This window comes from Leopardus geoffroyi, chromosome A3 (assembly GCF_018350155.1).
Source record: "Leopardus geoffroyi isolate Oge1 chromosome A3, O.geoffroyi_Oge1_pat1.0, whole genome shotgun sequence".
Taxonomy (NCBI): Eukaryota; Metazoa; Chordata; class Mammalia; order Carnivora; family Felidae; genus Leopardus; species Leopardus geoffroyi.
Window position 1 is genome coordinate 103144428 of NC_059336.1, and position 24388 is coordinate 103168815.

Here is a 24388-nt window from a genome sequence, read left to right on the forward strand (position 1 = left end):
GTGACAGCTCCTGATGCTGGGTGGCCACAGCTTCAGGGCTGCTGACATGGATGACACCTCAGTAAGTGCCGGCTGTGTGTAAGGCTAATGGGCCGTGACCCTCTGATGTTGCTCGATCAATAGCAGTCTGTGGAAAAGTGCATTCCCACTCACATATGGGGCTACAGAGGCTTGGAGAGGAGAGGGACTCATTGAAGTCACGCTGTCAGTGGCAGCTTCAAGTCTGCCCAACCCCAGGGCCCCTGTTCTTGTCCATGACAACCTGCTTCAGTAAAAATAATAATTGCCGACCTTTTGTTTCTGTTCTGTACCCTATGGCCATCCTGTGAAGTACCTGTATAGATATTAGCTTGCTCAACCAGGATGACCCTACCACGCAGGTACTAATATCCCCATTTTACAGATGAGGACACTAAGAGGGTGATATTTGGCCCCAGGTTGAGGGTGAGGCTGTGGCCCAACTCAAGGAGTATCTAGCATCACTGATCATGTTCTTAACCATTCAGCCACCCTGCCTGTCATGGGTCCGTTTTTGCCCTATGGGCAATGGGGTACACAGAACGATGATCTTTAGGGCATCCCATGATCAGACTAATTTCAGAAAGATGGCTTTGCTTGCCACTCAAAGGATGTGGTAGGAGCCTGGGGGTAAGGAGAAAAACGAGACAGGAGACAAAAGGGCCTGGGCGATTCCATAGGAAACAACAATGACCCTCACCCGCTCATCGCTTAAATGCACTGGGATGTCACTGGGCCACTGTGTTCACATGTGTGAAGGGAAAGTGGAAGTAGGTGGCCCCAGTCGCTGGCCAGCTCTGGTCTTTGATGGTGTGAGGGGTAGGAATGGAGGGGGGCTCTGAAGGATATCGGTAGGATAAAGAAAGAACGAGGTGGCTCCCAGGTGTCACTCTGGAAGACGAGGGGAATCAGTGTAAGTGCCATGAACCAAACTGGTCAGCTGGTAGGGGGTGCCCTGAGGGCTGCCGCTGGGAGGCCATGAGCTCAGCTAAGGAAATGTCCCATGTAGGCGACTGGGGAACAGGGCTTAGTCATTCACAGGTGGGGGTGACGCTGTGGGAAGAGGTGGTCTTCACGGGGCAGGATTAGAGAGTGCAAAGTGCCCTCTGTTATTTACATTGTTATCCTACTCGGAGTTGAGTTTAAAAAGACCAAGGCGGGGCGCCTGGGTGGCGCAGTCGGTTAAGCGTCCGACTTCAGCCAGGTCACAATCTCGCGGCCCGTGAGTTCGAGCCCCGCGTCAGGCTCTGGGCTGATGGCTCAGAGCCTGGAGCCTGTTTCCGATTCTGTGTCTCCCTCTCTCTCTGCCTCTCCCCTGTTCATGCTCTGTCTCTCTCTGTCCCAAAAATAAACGTTGAAGAAAAAAAAAAAATTAAAAAAAAGAAAAAAAGACCAAGGGGCGACTAAACACAGGAGTGAGCTCATCTTAACTAAGGTTAGGGAGCAAACATGGAGAAGCTCAGAGGTATCTTTTCATTTTTAAAAGAAAATGCGCAGATATGTAAACACAGAGGCCTCTTTGGGAGACACTGTTCTCCAGCATCAGATGCAAGAGGGGACGTGGCAAGAAGGTCCACCAGAGACCCCACAAGCCTGCAGCGTGGGGACCACGGAGTCATCTGCTTTGCCTGACTTCCCCGACATGCAGCGTCTAAGGCTCTTTCCCCTAAAAGCTCTCACAGAAGGGGCGCCTGGGTGGCTCAGTGGGTCGAGTGTCTGATTTCGGCTCAGGTCATGATCTCGCGGTTCGTGAGCTCAAGCCCCACATCGGGCTCGCTGCCGTCAGCACAGAGCCTGCTTTGGATCCTCTGTCCTCCTCTCTTTGCCCCTCCCCCAGTTGCTCTCTCTCTCTCTCTCTCTCTCTCTCTCTCTTTCAAAAGTAAATAAACATTTAAAAAAAAGTTCTTACAGAAAAGCGGCTCAGCATTCCCCATTTGGCTCTACGTGAAATCTCTCAAAACCACCATGTGACAGCAGCTTAGACCTTGCTAAGACCCCAGATAATCACTGCAAATACCAACTTCTTCGGGAGCACAAGCGAAGCGAAGAAAGACACGGCGACAAAACTCTTCATTCAATATTGTTTGGCTGAGACTGCTTCCTCATTTTCAGAAGCAAACGTTTCGTTAACGTGCTCCCTTTAAAAACTACCATGAAACCCCAAACGTAATTTAATTAGGATTTCGTGGTATTTCTCAAGGGCTGATGTTTTTTTGTGTCTATTCTTAATGTTATATACTTACAGCCACAATGACAACCACCGCCACTCCCACAAAGCAGGGTGAGGGATCAACAAAGTTTCCTTCTGTTTGGCTTGGATAGGATCTAGGAGGCCTGCATGCAACTGGCCTGGGCCCTGTCACCCGTGTTGAGAAAGCAGGGCCAGAGCGTATGCATGTGGAGGGGGAGGGGGAGGGGTCCCGGGAGGCGTCCTCATGTCAGTGGCCCATCGTGGTGTTCCGTGACACAGCAGCGTGCATGCCTGTGGTCCCGAAACGTTCTTGCTAACCACGGTGAAAGTGCTCTCTCTAGGCCCATGACCCCTGTTGTGTTGGGAGGAGACTCCGCATCAGGAAGGTTAAAGCCACCAATGATGCTACTAATAATGGGTACCATGATGAGACACTCCCGCAGGCTAAGCATGCCACCCATTATCTTCTGCAACTTTTCTTCCCAATCCCTCTCCGAAGAATATGTGACTCTACTTTTTTTTTTTTTTTTTGTGGCGGATAATAAGGCACAGGGAGGTCAAGTCAGTTGTGATGGCCACACACGTGGCTGGTTGGGAGGCGGAGGCCTGTCTCTGACTGCAACTCCTGGGCCTTTTCCCATAGTGCCCACCCTGAAGAGAGAGGGCCTGTCAGGATAGATGTGCACTGTGGCCCCGCACGTTGGAGCTGGGGCCCCTCAGGAGCACAGTCTTCCAGGGCAGGTTTTATTTATTTAAAAAGATTTTTTTTTTTTAACGATTATTCATTTTTGAGGGACAGAGCATGAGTGGGGAAGGGGCAGAGAGACAGGGAGACACAGAATCCGAAGCAGGCTCCAGGCTCCGAGCTGTCAGCGCAGAGCCTGGACGCGGGGCTCGAACTCACGAGCCGCGAGATCGTGACCTGAGCCAAAGTTGGATGCTTAGCTGACCGGGCCACCCAGGCGCCCCGTTTCGCAGGGTTGGTTTTTTAAAACATGCATTTCTGGGCCCGCTCTGTACCAACAGAATCACGATCTCCGGGCACAGTGCTGAGGAATCTCTTTGCTAGACTATCTCCCCAGCAAGTCCGAGGACCAGGCTGACCTCAGTGTCATGGGCTCAGGCTACCAGATTTCCTGACTGGAGATACGATTGTGGTCAGTCACAATCAATGTCACAAACAATGGGGTTTGTCGGAAATGCTGCATAGAAGGGAAACTGCCGCTGTGAGAGGGCAGGTAATCACACAGGTGCCCTCATGCACTACAGAGTCAACCTACTGGTCTACAGGACAGATCTACAGGACAGGTCTACAGGACAGATCTCCTTATGGACCTCAGGGCACGTGCAGGCTCCCTGGAGAGGCACACACGCCGGCTCCCCGGGCTTCGCGGAGCCAGCCGAGTGGCCCGTGCAGAGTGCCCCGCGTCATCAAGAAGCTCACTTACAGTTCGGCCAGGCAGTCCTCGGGCTGCTTCAGCCTGTGGCCGTGGAGCAGGTAGTCATACATTTCGTGGTTCTGGACGCCGGGGTACGGAGTCATTCCCCGTGTTGCTATTTCCCACATGGTCACGCCAAATGCCCACTGAGAACAAAGCAACATCAAGTTAGGATGTGAGTCTTTTCAGAGAGGCTGAATGGACTTTTTCATTTAGAAAGGTCATTTCCTTAAAGCCCGATGGTGGTGCACAAAGCTGACAATTATGCCAGGGACATGCTGCTCTCCCGACGCGGCAAGAACCAGGGGGTCAGAGAGCCACGCTTGCCCAGTTGCATAAAAGCTGTTGTGACAAAGGCAGATAGAGCCTTCTCTCTCTCTCTCTCTCTCTCTCTGTGTAATGCTCTGCTCCACTGCTGTTGTCAGGTGTCTTCTCTTCCCAGTCTCTGGGGAAGGGTATAATTACACAGCACCTTTTATTTATTTATTTTGAAAATTTTTAATGTTTATTTTTGAGACAGAGCACGAGCAGGGGAGGGACAGAGAGAGGGAGGGAGGAAGACACAGAGTCTGAAGCAGGCTCCAGGTTCCGAGGCGTCAGCACAGAACCCGACGCGGGGCCTGAACTCCAGAACCGTGAGATCTTGACCCAAGTCACTGTCGGGCACTTAACCGACTGAGCCACCCAGGTGCCTGTACACAGCACCTTTTGCTTCCAAAGAGCCACTGGATGAACCCATTCAATTTAATGTGAATATGACATATCTTCGTGGTGGTCAGTAAGTCACTATATTGTAGCACAAAAAAAAAAAAAAAAAGATGGGAATAAATGAAAGGCCTGTGCAAAGACAGATCTTCTGAAGGTCAAGCTGCTTCACCGGAATCCAGTGTTCCAGTTAAGGAAGAGCATCTAGCAGTAAATAGGAGGTGTGACCATGCTCCCAATCCTCGGTTAATCAGAAGTAAAATGTCTTGCAAAAACTGGTGTAAGTCATTCCTTTCCGTGACCCTTCATCTTTGCCACGTGGGGCTCCACGTCAAAACTCTGTACGTACCACGTCACTTTTACTTGTGTAGACTCGGTCTGCCAGACTCTCTATGGCAATCCATTTCACAGGCATCTTGGCGATGCGGCCTTGGCGGTAGTAATCGCCGCTGTAAATCTTCTTAGAAAGGCCAAAGTCCGCGACACAGACGGTCATATCATCTCGTAACCTACAGAGAGCGAGTTCGTGCCTTCAGCGACCTCCGAGGCAAAGCCTAAACCGGATGCAGCTGAAACATTTATGATAAGTAACTGAAAGACCCCATCAGCTTGTGAGGGTCCTGCTCTGGGACCAATGGCAGAGCCAGTGACGGGGGCGTTAGAAGAGTTATGACCTTGCACCCCCCGTGGTCCGTGTGGGGATCTGTGCACAGAGGGTGGAGCCATGTGCAGGGAACAGATGGTGCACAGGACAGAGAGAGCAGCAGCCCAAACCCAGGGCCCCCAGGGGGACTCATCCAGTGCCCACTGGCCGTCCTGCTGGAGGCAGCACTGCTCCTGCCACTTTGAGGGAGTTGGGGAAGGACAAGCTCTAAGAGGGGGACCCTGGACTTCCTGCTAAGGTAGCCAGGTGGTACCTGAGGAATTAACTGCATGTAGAAAGGGATGCAATTGCATTTAGAGCCCAAGCTGTTAAGGCAGATCCTAGACAAGAGGAGGGAGAAAGAGGGGGAGAGATGAGTGGTCTGGAGGTGGGGTAACTGCCTTGTTCCTGTCTGCCCGGCACTGACTTTTAAAACTGACGAGTCCCACGTCCTGGGAAATCTCTCAGTCTCAGGCAAAGAGGACAGCTGATCACCTTACCTGATGGGAAAAACATGAAGGAAATAGGAAGGGCAAAGAGAGCTTTTCATGATTTCCCCTCCATGGCAGAAAAAATTACTTAAACAAGAAACACAAACAAGCCCCTTCTGGGTTTTCAAAAATGAGGTGCAGGTGGTAGGGGGCCGGTAGGAGGCTAGGTAAGGAGTGAGGGGGCCCCATCTGCAGCCCAGAAAAACAAATAACAGCAATACATTTAAGGAACACTCTCTCATTTTGCAATAATAAACTTAAAATCAAGAACTAGTTATTCTTGAAGATTTACAGCAGATAACGACTCTGCTGAAGCAGGATGAAGAGATAGAGGAACTTGAGTTCAGAGTTTTCATAGAAGTCCTTGTCTGCTGCAAAAGGAAAGCTTTGGTGCGGGTTCACAGTACATATGCACAAGGAGGCATCATGAAACTTGAGGGGCAAAACCTTTATCAATTTCCTTACTGTCTCCAGGATTAGCTGACTTACACATAACTCTGGGTCCAAAACTAGCCGATGGCAAGGGGGAAGGATCACAAAGATCAGAAGTAGCACCCACTCCAAGCTGAGAGTGCAAAAATAAAAAAGGAGTCACAGATGAAAGTCTTGGAAGTCAACCAGACTCTTGGAAGCAGAAATTGTGAAAAGACCCAGTTTTACAGCAGAGCCATAGAAATCCCATCTCTAGAGCCAGCCACACGCTCCCCTCCCAAATCTGCCCTTCCTCCGTATTTTCATAGCAACAGGCCACCCCCTATTCCTACCCTGTCCCCCCAAATGTCTAACATGATGAGGTCTAACCCCTTCCAAGTCGGACCAGGGCTCTTACATGCAATTACGAGCAGCTAAATCTCGATGAAGAAAATTCCTGTTGCTCAGATACTCCATCCCCTGGGCAATGTCCACCATGAACTTCAGTAGTATCTGCAGCGGAATGTGCTGGGGGTGGGGGAAGGGGGAAGAAACAAGAAGACAAAGTCTTTTTTATAAAAGGAAAACTTGGAGAGTTATTTCCACCGGAAGTGGGAAAATAGTGTTTATATTTCTTTTTTTTCTTTTTATTTTTTAACGTTTATTCATTTTTGAGACAGAGAGAGACAGAGCATGAATGGGGGAAGGTCAGAGAGAGAGGGAGACACAGAATCTGAAACAGGCTCCAGGCTCTGAGCTGTCAGCACAGAGCCCGACGCGGGGCTCGAACTCACAGACGCGAGATCGTGACCTGAGCCGAAGTCAGACGCCCAACCGACTGAGCCACCCAGGCACCCCAGTGTTTATATTTCTTAAAAGTTGGGCCCTGAAGCAAGGAAACACACTTTTAATTTCCACATCATTTTTTTCACAAATAAGGTTTTAAGGGGCGCCTAGATGGCTCAGTCAGTTAAGCATCCAACTTTGGCTCAGGTTATAATCTCACCGCTAAGTGTCCAATTTTGGCTTAGGTCATGATCTCACCGTTCATGAGTTTGAACCCTGCATGGGGCTCTCTGCTGTCAGCATGGCCTGCTCTGGCTTTGGATCTTCTGTCCCCCTCTCTCTCTGCCCCTCCCCAACTCACGCTATCTCTCTCTCTCAAAAATAAATAAACATTAAAAAGATTTTAAAAAACGGTTTCTAAAAAAGGAATAACAACAACAACAAACTATAAAACTTCTTGGCAAATTTCACATTCTTTCCGTCTTTAAAAATATTCACGGTGAGGGACACCTGGGTGGCTCAGTTGGTTAAGTGCCCGACTCTTGATTTCAGCTCAGGTCATGATCTCATGGTCATGAGATCAAGTCCCAAGTCGGGCTCCATGCTGACCATGGAGCCTGCTAGAGATTTTCTCTCTCTCTCTTCCTCTGCCCCTCTTCCCTGCTCACACTCCACACCCCTGTCTAAAATAAAATAAAACAAATAATAAATAAAATACAAATATTGACAGTGAATAACATTCTTTTTGCAAGTTATGAGATAAAATGGGATTCTTTGTGTCCTTTGGAATGGCAGTGGGGCAGAGCACCTGTGCCAGGAAAAGAGGGGAAAAGAGGGCTGGTCTGCTTTCAGTGGGGGAGGGACAAAAAGCCCACTTACAAGGAGCTGTTTCCAATTATGCACCCATATGCTATCATCTTACCTTGAAATGTCTGGAAAGATACTTTTCTTCCAGACAGAAATTAGGATAGTCTTTGCCTCTTATCATAGCACCAAAGGACCACAAGAAAGTATTTGGGGCTTTTCATTTTTGTTTCTCTAGAGCCCTCCTGTAAGTTTCAACAGTCTATCCTGTAAAAATCAGACTGCATGGCTATGTTAGAAACCCTGCCACGATGGAATTCACGATGAGGGTGATGACCGATGAAGACTTCTATGCTATAAATAAATGTCTTAGCACAGTCAGGGCCCTGAAGAAAACCACAAGCTCCTGGCAGTCACGAATGGGTCCATCCATGACATAGCCTCCCCAAAGCTTTGGATTTGTCATGGTTTATTCTCTATGGAACATGAGTTTTCCAAAGTGGTATTCACGAAGACACTGAATTTTTAATGATTCCATGGTTTATATTTCCCGGCAAAGATACGTGTTAATCACATTCTGTATATATAATAATATGCTTTAATCATTCTTTACTCTTACATACTGGAGTTGTTAAAAAAATGTAAACAAAAAAAGTGTAAACAGGGGCGCCTGGGTGGCTCAGTCAGTTAAGCGTCCGACTTTGGCTCAGGTCATAATCTCAGTCTGTGAGTTTGAGCCCCGTGTCAGGCTCTGTGCTGACAGCTCAGAGCCTGGAGCCTGCTTCAGATCCTGTGTCTGTCTCTCTGTCTCTCCCTGGCTTGCACTCTGCCTCTCTCTCTCAAAAAAAAAAAAAAATTAAAAATTAAAAAAAAGTGTAAACAAATCAGGCATGAAAGTCTTTTGCCTCTATTCTATACATTTGAGGCATGTGATTTTCTGGATGATAGTTTCCAGGAAAGGATTTGGATGCTAAGAGACATAAAATCCTGCTGACACTGTGAAGCTGTAATGAATATTAGGTACTATTCATTTGTGTTATTTTTTCCTAGACCATTTATGTTCTTCTTGTAGATTATGACCAAAAGTCATTTAAAAGATAACTGTGTGGTAGAACTAAGAAATAAGTTTAACAAGGTTACAGGATATACAGTTAAGATACAAAAATTAACTGTATTTCTATACATTGCCAATGGTCAATCCGAAAATAAAATTAAGAAAACAATTTCACTGGGGTGCCTGGGTGGCTCTGTTGGTTAAGCATCTGACTCTTGATTTTGGCTCAGGTCATGATCTCATGGTCTGTGAGTTCAAGCCCTGCATCAGGCTCTACACTGACAGTGCAGAGCTTACTCGGGATTCTCCCTTTCTCTCTGCCCCTCCCCTGCTCTTTCTCTCTTTCTCTCAAAATACATAAATAAACTTTTTTTTTTAAAGAGTAATTAAGGGCATCTGGGTGCCTCAGTCAGTTAAGCATCCTACTTCGGCTCAGGTCTTGATCTCACAGTTCATGGGTTTGAGCCCCACATCACACATGAATATATGGTCAAATGACTTTCAACGGAGTGCCGAGATCATTCAGTGGGGGAAAGAGTGGTCTTTTCAACAGGTGGTGCTGGGACAAGTGAGTGGGATATGCTAGAGAGTGAAATTGGACCCCAGCCTGAAATCATATACAAAATTAACTCAAAATGGATCAATGACCTAAATGTAAGCGCTCAAGTATAAAATTCTTAGAATTATTCATACAAGTCAAAAAGTGGAAACAACCCAAATGCCCATCAATAGATCAAGAGATAAACGACATAATATATCTATATAATGGAGAATTATTTGCTCTTACAAAGTAATGAAGTACTGATACAAGCTACCACGTGGATGAACCTTGAAAACATCAGGCTCAGTGAAAGATACAAAAGACCACAAATTATGGTTCCATTGAAATGGAAATAGGTAACTAGAGAGAGACAGAAAGCAGCTTGCTTAGAGCTGGAAACAAGGCAGGGAGGGGAGACTGGGAAGTGATTGCTAAAGGGTATGGGACTTTTTGTTAGGTGATGAAAGCACTCTACAGTTTATTGTGGTGATGGCTGCAAAACTCTCTGAACGTACTGAACACCATTGAGTTGTACGCTTTAAATGGCAGAACTGTACGGTGTTTGAATTATATCTCAGTAAAGTTGTTACCAAAAGAAAAAAACAATTACTCTTCCAGGGAAAGAAAGAGAAGGGGGAAGAGGAAAGAGAGAAGACAGACTTCTCTTTTTGTCTCCAGAGGCTGATGGGTGAGGATGTCATGCCTGGGGCCATGTCACCGTCATAACACGTGGAGGGACAGCTGTAGCTGAAAAAAGCAGAAAGGTGAAACAACCGTGGACACTTGATGCTGTTCTTCAAGGTACAGCTGACTAACTCTGCAGCTGTCCCACCTCTGGGCTTCCTTACTCAGCATTGCGCCTTTGAGATCTATTTAGGTCGTTGCCCGTATCAATACTGCGTTCCTTGTTTTATTGCCGTGTATCTTCTATTCTATGGATGTACCTACGTTGCTTGCTCAGTCTGCTGCTGAGGGACACATGGGTTGTGTCCAGTTTTGGCAAGTATGGATGAAGTTGCTATAAAACACCATGTTTTATAAGAAACTTCTAAACTCTTTTCCAGAGTGGCTGTACTCTGGAATCGTACATTCCCATCAGCAGTGTATGAAAGATTCAGTTGTTCTGCATTCTCGTTAGCACGTGGTATTAGTAGTTTTTTGGTTGGGTTTGATTTGGTTGTAAGCTGCTCTGATAGGTGGATAGTGATACCTTATCATGGCTTTTATTTACAGGTCTCTAAATGATTAATGATGTTGAGCATCTTTTCTTGTGGTTATTTGCCATCTTTATATCCTCTTTGGTGAGTGTCAAAGTCTTTTGCTTAATTAATTAATTATTTAGTTTATTGTTGGAACAGGGAGAGTGTGCACACGCAAGTGGGGGAGGGGCAGAGAGAGAGGGAGAGAAAGAAGCCCCACGTGGGGCTCGATTACACAAACCCTGAGATCATGACCTGAGCCAAAATCAAGAGTCAAATGCTTAACCGACTGAGCCATGCAGGCACCCCTATTTTATTTTATTTTATTTTATTTTGTAAATATTTATTTATTTTGAGAGAATGAGAGAGAGCATGTGAGCAAGCATGAGTGGGGGAGGGGCAGAGAGAGAGGGAGAGAGAATCCCAAGCAGGCTCCTCGTCTTCAGTGCACAGCCCAACTCAGGGCTCGCTCTCACAGTGAGATCATGACCTGAGCTGAAATCAGGAGCCGGACGATTAACTGACTGAGCCACCCAGGTGCCCCTTGTTCATTTTCTAACTGGGTTCCAAACTGTATGATTCCATTCATAGAACATTTTCAAAAAGACAAAACTATAGTAATGGAGAACAGATGAATGGCTACCCGGAATTAGCCATGGGGGCACAGCGTCACTACAAAAGGGGTAGCAGGAGGAGGTGTTTTTGGGTGATGAAGCTGTTCTGTATCCTGACCGTGAAGATGGATCTATTCATGTGTTAAAATTGATAGAACTGCACACCAAAATGGAAAAAGAGTCTATAATACTGTATGATAATTAAAAAAAAAAAATTATAAAGAGTATAAATGGTCTCTATCTGTTCTACAACAATTCAAGGAAAAAAATCCAGTAAGAGGTTACATTTGCAAAGGGACCCAAAAGGGGAAGCGGGTTAAACTTCACAAGTAAAGACAGATGATATTTGGCCATCAAACAGCCCAGTGTATTTTTACTTTTTTTGGGGGGGGGGGCGGGGGGAAGAGCGCGCGCGCACGAGAGAGAGCACTTAGGTATTTGAGAGTGAACAGAGGGGCAGAGAGAAAGGGAGAATCCTATTTTTAATTTTATTTAAATCCAAGTTAGTTAACATATGGTGTAATAATGATTTTAGGAGTGGAACTTAGTGATGCTTCACTTACATATAACACCCAGTGCTCATCCTAACAAGTGCCCTCCTTAATGCCCATCACCCATTTGGTCTATCCCCCCACTCACCACCTCTCCAGCAACCCTCAGTTTGTTCTCTGTATTTAAGAGTCTCTTATGGTTTGCCTCCCTCTCTCTTTTTATCTTATTTTTCCTTTCCTTCCCCTATGTTCATCTGTTTTATTTCTTAAATTCCACAAATGAATGAAATCATATGATATTTATCTTTCTCACTGACTTATTTCACTGAGCATAATACACTCTAGTTCCATCCACATTGTTACAAATGGCAAGATTTCATTCTTTTTGATCCTCGAGTAATATTCCATTGTATATATATACCACATCTTCTTTATCCATTCATCAGTCGATGGCTATTTGGGCTCTTTCCGTACTTTGGCTATTATTGATAGTGCTCCTATAGACCCTGGGGTACATGTGCCCCTTCAAATCAGCATTTTTGTATCTTTTAGATAAATATCTAGTAGTGCAATTGCTGGGTCATAGGGTAGTTCTATTTTTAATTTTTTGAGGAACCTCCACACTGTGGGAGAGAGAGAATTTTAAGCAGGTTACATGCCTAGTGTGGAGACTGCCATGGGGCTTAATCTCATGACCCTGAGATGATGATCTGAGCCAAAATCAAGAATTGGATGCCCAACCGACCGAGCCATCCAGGCACCCCCCTTTTTTTTTATTTTAAACTATAGAATTCACTCTTATGCAACATGATAATCCCATCCCTCCAAAAATTATTAGAAAAATCATCCCACATACCAGAAAATTAAATATGAGTGAAATGGCCCATCAATGTGGAACAAGATCCATTCAAGAGGATGCTGTGCAGCCATTCACAGGCAACAGTCTGGAGGCTGCTGCCCTGCTGGGAAGAGTGCACAGGAGATGGCGCTATCAGAGAAGAGCTGAAGACAGGGGGTCTGCAGCCTGGGGGCCAGTCCAGCCTCCACCATTGTCTGATCTGTGCCTCCGTTTCCTCACCGGAGATTCTATTAGTAACTACTCCCTATGGTTGTTACGCTATTACTGCATTAATATATGCAAAATATAGGCTGGCCTCTACTTATGCTTGAGAAATGTTAGCACCTTTGATGGAGTGTGGATAGGTGCACAGATAGTGAGCACCAGCCTGTGAAACACGTAGGCACAGAATAAGCAGTTGTGATGGGAATGTCTGAAGCTGCCAATGAAACGTGCTAAGATGTTGGGAATTGTAGGTATTTTTTCCCTTCTTTTCTAGGCTTCTTATAATATTGTCTTTCTTTTGGGTGGAAAAGGGAAGGAAAATGCTCAGCCATGCCGAGTCCCTTACTTTCGATTAGGCCCTTCACTTCTTTGGAGGAACCTCAGTGATTTTATAATAGCTCTGAGGTGTGGCTACAATTTCCTAACTCTGGTTAGTATCTGGGTGGGTGGAAGACTTAAAAGAAGTCATGAGGAAGAGAACAAAAATCTGAGCATGAGACCAAGGGGAAGTGAAAAAAGAAAGGGGCTCACTCTCCTGCCTCGGCCACTTACATCTTCCTGGGAAGAACAAAACAAGAAAAAGAAAAAGAAAAGAAAAAATAACCTTCCATATCCATAACACACAGTGTTATATCCATAACACACAGTGTTATATCCATAACACACAGTGTCGGCAGGACATAGGAAAGAAGGTTCCAGAATATGTTTACCCTAAATTGGGTCTCAAGTTTTTGTTTTTGTTTTTCAAGTGCCTTGCCAAATTTAACAAATGGTAATGCTTGCAGATTTGCCTGTCTCTTGGGATAAGGACTTGCCCATTAAAAAAAAAAAATGTTTATTTGCAGGGAGAGAGAGAGAAAGAGAGCAAGGGAGGGGCAGAGAGAGAGAGAGAGAGAGAGCAGTGTAGAGCCTGATGCAGGCTCGAACCCCTGAACCAAGAGATCATGACTTGAGCCAAAATCAAGAGTGAGATGCTTAACCAACTGAGCCACCCAGGTGCCCCCAGGGCTTTCCCCATGACGCCCCATACTCAGCATTCTTGTGGCCCCTGGTCAATCTCCTGGGTAGGACCGGCGGCTGCATGCCGGTGGGTATGGTGCTTCCGTCTAAGCTCCTGTTTCTGTCTGGTTTCCCTGTGCTGTGGGATTCAGGGCAGGGTTTGCCCTGTGGGGTCACTGCCCTTCTTACAGGCACTATTGAAGGAAAGTATGCTGGCCCACCAATTCACAACACGCTTTCCAAATCCTGAGGATGGAGGGGCCCTTGATAAATGGAAAGGTGGATGGAGGACATTCATGCTCAGTGTCCAGAAAAACAGCTCAGTGCAACTTGCCTCTGGGAATGAAACAGATCCTGCCTCCAGTGATTTCAGAGTGAACAAGTCAGAAAGAGGAGACTTTAAGAGAAAGAGGCCACTCTGTCAGCATGGGGGACCCACTTGGCTCCATTGTGATGAGGCTTGGGCCAGGAGACTGCGTGCCAACCCAGACTTCTTCCTCCCATAAAATGGGAATAATAAGACTTCTGAGCAGGTCTGCTGTGAGGACAGATCCCACACTTCAGCATCCAGGGCGCACAGTGAGCGCTGAACAAAGGCCACGTATTCCCCCTCCCTCCTTTATTTTCAAGGTTACATGCTGAGGTTCCCCAGGCCCTGTCACAGAAGCCTGGGGGACTGTGAGAGGCAACACGACTGGGTAAATTACCTTGGGTCTGGTCTCCAGTCGTGAATAGAGTAAGTAAGTATGCAGATCCCCGTACTTCATGAAGGGTAAAATTACCATGGGCTTTGGGATGCCTTGAGAGCTCATTTCTATACATACACCTGAAATTAAAACCAGAGAAGGTTACAAAGAGCCCTTGTTACCAGTAAGCAGAAAAGCATTGCAGGCGCACTGGCCAAATTGAAACCATGTGCTCTCAAGGTAATGATTAAAGAAGAAAAAAAAAAAACAAAACACCCATAACTCACACACTCACTACATAGTAGAATATGGAATACACCCTAGGCCCACGTCTCGGTATTTTTTTTCCTTTCAGATTAATGCCAATCTTTTTTTATTTTTTAATTTAAAAAAATGTTTATTTATTTTTGGGAGAAAGAGAGAGAAAGAGAGAGAAGGGGCAGAGGGAGAGGGAGACACAATCCCAAGCAGGCTCCAGACTCAGTCAGCACAGAGCCTGATGCAGGGCTCGAACTCAAAAACCATGAGATCATGACCTGAGTCGAAGTCACAAGTCAGACGCTCAACCAACTGAGCCACCCCGGTGCCCTAGATTAGTGCCACCCTGCATGAGAGCTCTCAAAAAATTAATCTGTAACAAGTGTAGCCATCTAGAAAACCACCGAGTTTTTGTTATACTGAGCCTAAGTGAGGGGTTGTAACTGCAGTAGAATTCAAGGGCAAACTAGTTTCATGTAATAGTTAAAAACCTTATCAGGTGAACAAGCCCAGTGCAATCAAATGCTTAAAACTATTAAAAGAATTTCGAGGGGCGCCTGGGTGGCTCAGTTTAGCGGCCAACTTCGGCTCAGGTCATGATCTCTCAGTTCACAAGTTATAACCCTGCGTCGGGGTCTGTGCTGACACCTCAGAGCCTGGAGCCCGTTTCAGATTCTGTGTTTCCAAATCTCTCTGCCCCTCTCCTGCTCACACTCTGTCTCTCTCTCTCTCTCTCTCTCTCAAAAATAAATAAAAATAAAAATAAAAGAATTTTGACGGCCAATCATGTCTCTAAATTTTCATGGTTAACACAGGAAACACCATTTATCATGAAAAGCTAGAACCAGGGCCCGTCACCTGAAGTCAGGCTTGCAAAGCTCCTGTACATCACAGTGCAGTTGTAAAGTGGCGATTGTTCACTAGCTGCAAAGGAGTAACAGTAGTTTCTTCAAAATGATGTTGTATCCAAGCATTATTTTTCACATCTCTCTGTAGCTTTGATCATACTAAAACTTTGAAAGTTCCCCCAACTATTGAGCACTTATCAAATCACGGGACAGAAAAAAAAGTCAGAATATACAATTGTTTCTAGGTTGTTCTTCTGTCTTGGAATAGCAGCACTTACACAGCAACCACTTGATATGATAGCGACAGGGCCACAAAACCAAATTCTATTAAATCATGACCCATAAAACGGTCAGCACAGATTCTAGGAAATCGGTACTTGAAAATGTTAATAAATTGTTTCTCAAAGATGATCTATGGAATGTGTCCACTTTGACTGCTTTACCCCACTGGTATTTGATTCACGGATAACCTTAAGTCACTAACATTGTAATTTAACATAAGCTTTGGTCTTGCCTTTGAGTAACTGGGGGGCCTCATTTTAATCCACAGTCAACTAGAACTCTGCGGACACTAAATGTTCCCGAGCCCTTGGGGTGTCTAGGAAATGCAGGCCCATTTTTACCATCAGCCTCAGAAAGTATAACTGTAAGATGTCTTTGGGGCGAAAAACACGATGTTATAAATTACTGTGGAGTTATAAAAGATGATAAACTTATCTGCCCCAGAGATTTCTCCTGTGGTGTGGAGTGGATTAGCCAAGCCCCACTGGCCCCCCAATCCCGCATTTCTCTGAGGTACCTAGGAGTCGGATGACGTTTGGGTGGTTGAAGTCTTTCATGCACGCCGCCTCGCTGAGAAACTCCTCAATCTCTCGCTGAGAAAAGTTGTCCACTGAAAGAGAAGACAGAAAAGCGCGAGGCACTGATGATTTACTCAGTGAAGGGGAAGGAGGTGATAGCAATTTTGTCCTCTAAAAGTAAAATCAGGAAAAGGCAAACCACAGCAATCATAAACAGATGAGTGGTTATCAGGGACGGGTGGGTGGGGAGGGATGAAGGGGTTGCACGCGGGAAATTTTAGGGCAGGGGGACTTCTGTATGATACTGTGATGGTGCACATATGACACTGTATTTGTCAGAACCCACGGAATGTTCAAGAGCAGGTGAATGCTAATGTAACCCCTGGGCTTCAGGTAATAACGTCTTATATGGGTACATCAGTTGTAAAAAAAAAAAAAAATGCACTGATGCAAGATGTAATGGATATGGGAGACTGGGAAGGGAGAGGGAGTCATATGGGAATTCTGTGTATTTTCTGCCCAATTTTTCTATAAACCTACAACTGCTCTAAAAATTAAAGTATACTAGTTTAAAAAATGAAAGTCAAATGCATCATCTGTTGCAATGATTTTTAACTGAAAAAAAGAGAAAGAACTCACATCTCTGTCTCTCTCTTGCAAGACTGGTTGCTCAATCATGCCTTGTGAACTGGATATACTTTCCTAACTTTCACATGGTACCATTTTGGGATTAAACCAACTTGTGAGAGACATCTAGAATTCTATATTATGCTAAGTGAAACAAGCCGGTCACAGGAGGATAAGGACAGTGTGATCCCACTCTCATGAGGTACTCAGGGTAGTCAAACTTAGAGACAGAAAGGATGGTCGTAGCCAGGGGCAAGGAGGGACAGGGGAGATGGGAAGTTGTTTAACGTGTAGGGAGTTTCTGTTTTGCAAGATGAAAACAGTTCTGGAGATGGATGGTGTGGATGGTTGCACAACAATGTGAATGTACTTAATGCCACTGAGCTGTACTCTTAAAAATGGTTAGGATGGGGGGCGCCTGGGTGGCTCAGTTGGTTCAGCATCCAACTTCGGCTCAGGTCATGATCTAGAACTTCATGAGTCGAGCCCCACATCGGGCTCTGAGCTGTCAGCGCAGAGCTTGCTTTGGATCTTCTGTGTCCCTCTCTCTGCCCCTCCCCCACTCATCCACTTGTGCACTCTCTCTCTCACAAAAATAAATAAACATTAAAAAAAACCATTTTATGTTGTATTTTGCCACAATTAAAAACAATTAAAATCAAAGCCAGGCATGCCTTAGGGAATTTGCTTTAATAGGGTATAAGTTTTGACTGAAATCCCAGATGAGAGCCATCTAGCATAATGTCTATACATTCTCTGGGCTTTGTATACATTAATTTTCCTATCAAAGCAAATTTAAGAAAAAAAATATATAGATCTGCAAAATTTCTGCCACCTTTGCTCTCACTTAATACCTTTGCTCAGACAATGAAGCGGGTAGAACTTTGAAAGGGTAGGGTCTGCCTTCAAACTCCTCCCCCAAGGGGGCAAGATCGGAGGCAAAGACAGATGAGCCTGGGATGCAGAGGCCAGAGACTAGCCTTTCGATTTTTGAAAATTAGCACAGATGTAATTCATATGCAAGTTATTCTCTCTTTTTAATGTTTATTTATTTTTGAGAGAGAGAGAGATAGAGTGCGAGCAGGGGAGTGTCAGAGAGAGACAGAGAGAGACACAGAATCAAAGCAGGTTCCAGGCTCTGACCTGTCAGCACAGAGCCCGAAGCAGGGCTCAAACTCATGAATCGTGAGATCATAACCTGAGCCGAAATTGGATTCTTAACTGACTGAGCCACCCGGCTGCCCTGAAATTTATTCTAATTAAGTCAAAGAAGAGCATAGCCAAGGCCAGAGAGAAGAGAGCCCAGGCCTAGCTCCTTTTACAAGGTCCCCTAAACCTTCCACATAGTAAATGCGGACAATGGAAAGGAGCCTTCACAGGGACCATTGTGAGGTTCAAATAAAATAATGCAAGAGGCAGGAATGGCCCTGAATGTGGCTGGCACCCAGATTTGACTATGTACTGGGTTTAGCTCCACTGAATACTCTAACTTCAGGCTGTCTTGGTTTCCAGGGGATGATACCTTTTTTTTTTTTTTTTAATGTTTATTTATTTATTTATTTTGAGAATGAGAGAGCGAATGAGTAAGAGAGGTGCAGAGAGAGAGAAAAGACAGAATCTCAAGCAGGCTCCATGCTGTCAGCACTGAGCCCGACACAGGGCTGGAAGCCATGAACCATGAGATCGTGACCTGAGCCGAAACCCAGAGTCGGATGCCACTGACCCATGCAGGCACCCCCAAGGGATAATCCTTGAACCTGCTTCCAAGTTGCAGTGATTTCCTCTTCCTGTCTTCCTTATGAAATTCAAGAGTGACTGCAGTGTCCTTTGGCACACAGTATTACATAAGTATTGGTCATTATTAGAGACATAAAAAGCTTCAGAAAGCAGAAAACAACAGCCCATGTGACTTGTAGGTTATTAGGGTTCCTTTTCATCACTGACTTAAAACTTCAGTCTCCGGTTCTGGTTAAAAAGTCTCAATACATGCTTATAAGCTAACTTATGTTTTAATTCCCAGTAAAAGTGAATTTAAATTTTAGGAAGAAACCAATTTTACTCCTTGATCAAAAACAATATTGGATATATACAAGGGTAAATGAGAAAGCAATGTTGAAAACATTAACAAACGAAGCATCAAATCATCTCTCTCCATATGAATCATGAAAACAACTGTAGATAAAATGCCAGACAATCACGGTCTATTTTATGGGTGCCCAGCTGACACGTGAAGAATAAAACTTAAACCACAATCCTGTGTCCCCCAGGCCCTGGAAATGCACTTCCTGGAGAAGGGCAGGAGGGCACATGCTATCATGCTCTGCCACTGCAGCCTGGTCAGTGCTTGGTGATAGAAAAGATCCAGCACAATCTTCCCCCTTTTAAGCTATCTGACTTCAACAAGTCGCCATGTCTCTGAGCCTAGTTTCCTTATCTACACAGTCATTTGCACGGATTCAGGAGTGCCCTAGTCAGCACCTGTCTTTACTTTTGTCAACGTTGTAATTCATTCTCCTCCACACTGCCACCAGAGTGAACTTTCTAGAATGCAATCTGCTTTTGTTCCTCATTTGCTAAAGACTCTCACTAGTGGCTCTGCAACTTGTGGGATAAAAGCAGATTCCTTGTGATGACTTATGAGGCCCTTTCTGACCCAGCTGCAAACTCTCGTCTCAGCTTGCTTGAAAGTTCCAGCCTGTGATCACGGCTCACCGCTCTTCATATGCCTTTGACCAACGAATATGTCTCCTCTCTCTGGGAAATGTACCTTCCAGGCAGCCCGCAACTTCCTGAGGAATATGCAAGCATCCTCAAGTGAGGAAGTGACCCCACCAAGCTGGCCAGATCAGCCAGACCAACTCCTGGGGTCAGAGGCTGCCGCCAGATCAGCTCTGTCTCGGGAATTCATATTTTACTTTGGAGACATTCACTCCACTAGGTGAGAGAGAGGGGAGAGGGAGAGACAGTTTGAGAGAGACAGAAAGAGACAGAGAGGGAGGTATGGTAAAAATTACAAATATAACTACCTTGAGGGTAAGGAATGTATAATGCACTTATAAGGACCTCATTACATTCACTTTCTGTCTGTAACCACACAGTGTTCTGGATGGTCTTCTGACCCATCAGTGACTGAGATCACGACACATGAACTCCATCACTGGCCTTACAGAGCACCAGATTACTGAAGCAACTACCCAGCCCCAGGGGGATGGGTTTAATGCGTGATAACTCACATTTCATGGTCTTCACTGCCACTTTCTGAGAGGTCCCATCTTGCTGCTTAAGATTTCCTTCCATCACAGACCCAAACTCTCCTGTAAAGAAGAACAACATCTCCATAGAGTTTGCAAAATCTCCCCTGACCATAAAAATGCTACAGTTCCCGGGCTGCTGTTTTTAGGTGGCCTGAGAGTGACCCACACGCGGCAGCCGGGCAGAGCCTGCCGGGGCCACCCACGCTCACAAACCAGGGACGCAGGCCATGCACTAGCCTCCTGCTTGTCACAAGCTTGGTTGGCTCAGGCTCAGCTCAGCTCATCATTTTATTAAGCATTAGAAGTGATCCAAGAAACTTACAGAACAACACGGGAAATGTTACTGAAATGTATAAAGTAGAAATTCTTCATACTGTTATCATTCATCCTAACATCAATTTGACAAAATCTATACGCGTTTTCACTTTTGTTCTTATGGAACTAATTAGGAAGGTGCCCCAAACAGTAAACCTAAGAACCAGAGGTATTTAAAGCATATAGGAAACCGAACAAATAATTGCTTTTCAAATGAAGGAAGGGAATTAATATTTTTCAAGGGATTACGGTACGTGTAAGACACCATAGAGGCCCTTTCCATATGCGAAATCTGAGCGGCAAAAACCACTATTTACTTTTTCATTGTAATAAATTATAAAACAGAACTACTTGTAACTTGAAGTCACAAAATGGCATTTTACATAACAAATACACATTAAAACATTTTTTTTTAACGTTTACTCATTTTTGAGACAGAGAGACAGAGCATGAATGGGGGAAGGTCAGAGAGAGAGGGAGACACAGAATCTGAAACAGGCTCCAGGCTCTGAGCTGTCAGCACAGAGCCCGATGCGGGGCCCGAACTCACAGACCGCGAGATCATGACCTGAGCCGAAGTCGGATGCCCAACCGACTGAGCCACCCAGGTGCCCCGATAAATACACATTTAAAACATTACTGTAAACTGCTTCCTTTCTGACCTCACATTTTATTTTATTTATTTTTTAACATAATTTATTGTCACACGGGCTTCCATCCAACACCCAGTGCTCATCCCAGTAAGTGCCCTCCTCAGCACTCATCACCCACTCTCCCCTCTCCCCCACCCCCATCAACCCTCAGTTTGTTCTCTGTATCTAAGAGTCTGTTATGCTAACCTCACATTTTAAAAGAAATGAACTGCTTACCTTCACCCAGGATTTTCCCAAGAATTAATAGATTCCTGTCAATCACGACATCTTCTAGTTTATTCTGCAGTTCCTCGCTGACTCCCAGGCTGCGCACTGTAAGGGAGTGACGAAGTACGTGTAAGGGTTGTCAGTCTGCTCCCTTTCATTCGAACAGAATTGAAATGATACAGATGGTCCTATCAAAGAGTTAAACATTTTCTTCCTTTTGTACCCATGGCTCTTCCCGCACAACGTCGGTAAATAAAACATCACACGGTGATGCTACTATGATTTACGTGAGTAAAATGAATCCTTCAGGGCAAGATTAATTCTGAAGGCTTATAAAAATCAGAACCATATTTCTCTTCCCATGGTGCAGCAGCCAGCAGATTCACGTGGCGGGTGGGGGTTGCCCTTGATTTAAAGGAGTAAGGAAGAGAGTCGCTAGGTACTTTCTTGCTTTCTAGTGGAGTACGTGCTATTTTATCACTAACTATAGGATACCAAACAGCTATTGGGTTCCCTCCCCTGTCCTAGGCCAGGGAAGGAAGTGCAGAAACCGCAGGAAACACTAAGAGAACAGGCTCCCTCCTACTCTGCCTATGGCATCTGGAACCTCATTAATATGACATAGAATGTGCTAAATTGAGTACGTGGGGGCAAGTGGAGATCTTCTATAACAAGGTGTCAGCATGCAGCATTGACCATAAGCATTATCAATAAGAGGAATTAACCAATTCAATAACATTTTGGCAAATGATGCAGTTTGTGCCATAGTTATGATGAGCAAGCCTTTGAAAGAAAAAAAATGTGGATAATTAGAAAAGATACATTAGCTCTTAAAGAAAAAAATTTTGTTTTTACCCAGATGGTCCTCTAATAAAGGAAAGAACGGGTCTAAATGGAGAATTTTTTTTAATGCAAGAACAGATCTCTAAAGGTCAAAACTTGTAGATCAGAAACGTAAAGAAATCAGTAACATTGTACCTTGAGTGAGTTTTTGTTTCTTGGCACCCTGCATTCTATCATTCTTATATCTGTTTTGGTGCTCTTGTTTCGGCAAACATCCTAAAGCTCGGACTTGATATTTGCACGTACTTTGTACATGGTTTCTGAATTCTTCAAGAACACAGCCATCTGTGTATTCTCGCTCTTCAAACTGGAAGGCTCCACTCCGAATCAGCAAAACTCAAACCATAATTGTTGTAAAGTATGTTGGCAAATTGTTCTCTGAGCCCGTTGCCACAAAAAAGCAGGAAATAAGCTCAGAGATTATGTCAATTGCTTTGCTGTTTTTCTTTAAATCCCTGACCTCTAACCACATCTTCTCCTATCACTGTGGTGAGTTCCTTCTTCCTTCCGCATTTCTTGGTGTTAGGAGTCTTTAACACAGGCCGCTTTACCTCAGGTCCACTTCCAGACTTCCAGTAAACCAGCCAGCAGGAAAGCACTTGGCAATGTCTCACTATCTATCTGCTTGCTGGTTTCTGAAGACATTTTGCATGTTAAAAATAACTCCTTTGACTCCTTTGCCTTTTGTTAGAAATCTATCAATCTGCTGTTCTTTCTTTGCTCTAACTACTTTAGGGAAGATGAAAATTAACTTACAGGTGAGTTCAATGGCTCGCCGACAGAAGGACTTCTTTGCTATATAATTGACGACTAACTCCGAATCCTCCTCTGTGAAGGCGTTCCTGGGTGAATAAAAATAAAGACATCTCCCACTATTAGGAAAGGGCTGCTGGGGCAGATGCTGATTCCACAAGGATGTAACCAAGCTGTTGCTTGTTGAAAGGCCTCTTTTACTGCAAAGACCCCTCCCACTGGGAGAAATGGACTTCTTTCCTTAGCTCTGTTTTAGGCTTACTTGGCAATATACCACTGAGAACAGAACACATGGGGCTCCCGGGTGGCTCAGCTGGTCGAGCATCTGACTCTCGGTTTCCACTTAGGGCATGATCTCATGATTCGTGAGTTCAAGCCTCACATGGAGCCTGCTTGAGATTCTCTCTCTCCCTCTCTCTCTCTGCCTATCCATCTCAAAAATAAACATTTAAAAAAACAAAGAGAGAGAGAGCACAAACCAACCGAGAAGCTCCCAATGGCCAAAGCTGTAACAACCTGGGCGAGCAAATAAAGTAGTACTGGATTCTAATCCAAAGTATAAAGTGAATGTCCATGAGTCCATACTGATACGTATGACTGAATAATTAAATGAGGTGAAGAGACAAATCTATGCAGAAGAATTCCAAATATTTTATGTAGACACTCTGCCCCGAAGGGTGTAGGAAGCATAACTCCTCACCTGTGTGGGCTCCGCTTGTTGACTTGTTTCCAAAAAGGAAAGGGAGAAAAATAACTGTGTCACCTCCAAGTGACAAAATTAATGCTAGAACCCAGGTGTCACATCTTCCAGTCCAGTGCCTTCCCCTCTGTATGCCAGGCTCCCTACCACCACAGGGCCTTTGCATGTACTGTGCCTTCTGGCTGTAATGCTCTTCCTTTCGTCTTTCACCTAATTAATACCTGCTCTTTCTTCAGATTTTAGCTCAGGTATCACCTCTGCAGGGAGGTCTTTCCCGACTTTCCTAATGCAGTCAAATTCTCCTGTTATACACTCTTACATGTCCCTTTATATAGGATTTACACAGTTGCCATTTTATTCTTTTTTATTTTATTTTTTTAAATTTTTTTCAATGTTTTTATTTATTTTTGAGACAGAGAGAGACAGAGCATGAACGGGGGAGGGGCAGAGAGAGAGGGAGACACAGAATCGGAAGCAGGCTCCAGGCTCTGAGCCATCAGCCCAGAGCCTGAGGCGGGGCTCGAACTCAGAGACTGCGAGGTCGTGACCTGAGCTGAAGTTGGCCGCTTAACCGACTGAGCCACCCAGGCGCCCCACACAGTTGCCATTTTATACTTATGTGTAATCACTTGTGTGATTATTGCTTGATTCTCCATGAACTGTGAGCACCCCTGAGGGCAAGTAGTACCTGCTTTTGTTCAGCGTTGTACCCCAGGCTATCACCTAGAAGGCTCTCAATACATATTATTGTGCTACTCTTACAACTTCTGCAGAGCCTACAAACCACATCTAGACTCTGGGATGCATTTTGGTCAAGTATATGTTCAGGACTTGGGTCAGATTTTGCCATTTCTTCAAAATAGTCATTCTTAGAGTTTATATACTGAGATATAATAATTATAAGGATAGAGTTAATAAGTACTGTAGGTACCTGACCCTTAGGACTAGGATGGACACGAAAAATGGGCAGGGTAGCCTCTGCTCTCATGCTTCTT

At 45.0% G+C, this 24388-nt stretch overlaps 1 protein-coding gene across 3 annotated transcripts in view; it reads right to left on the reverse strand.

The window, feature by feature from the left end:
- MERTK (MER proto-oncogene, tyrosine kinase) overlaps window positions 1-24388 on the reverse strand; it is a 146706-nt gene that overhangs the window by 16539 nt on the left and 105779 nt on the right. For all 3 annotated transcript variants that reach the window (XM_045446880.1, XM_045446878.1, XM_045446877.1), the window contains exons 11-18: window positions 22697-22782; window positions 21107-21202; window positions 19902-19982; window positions 16041-16133; window positions 14157-14275; window positions 6317-6426; window positions 4703-4862; window positions 3658-3794 (exon numbers count right to left, since the gene is read on the reverse strand). In XM_045446880.1, the coding sequence (XP_045302836.1) occupies window positions 3658-3794; window positions 4703-4862; window positions 6317-6426; window positions 14157-14275; window positions 16041-16133; window positions 19902-19982; window positions 21107-21202; window positions 22697-22782 (882 nt within the window). The remainder of the gene's footprint in view (window positions 1-3657; window positions 3795-4702; window positions 4863-6316; window positions 6427-14156; window positions 14276-16040; window positions 16134-19901; window positions 19983-21106; window positions 21203-22696; window positions 22783-24388) is intronic.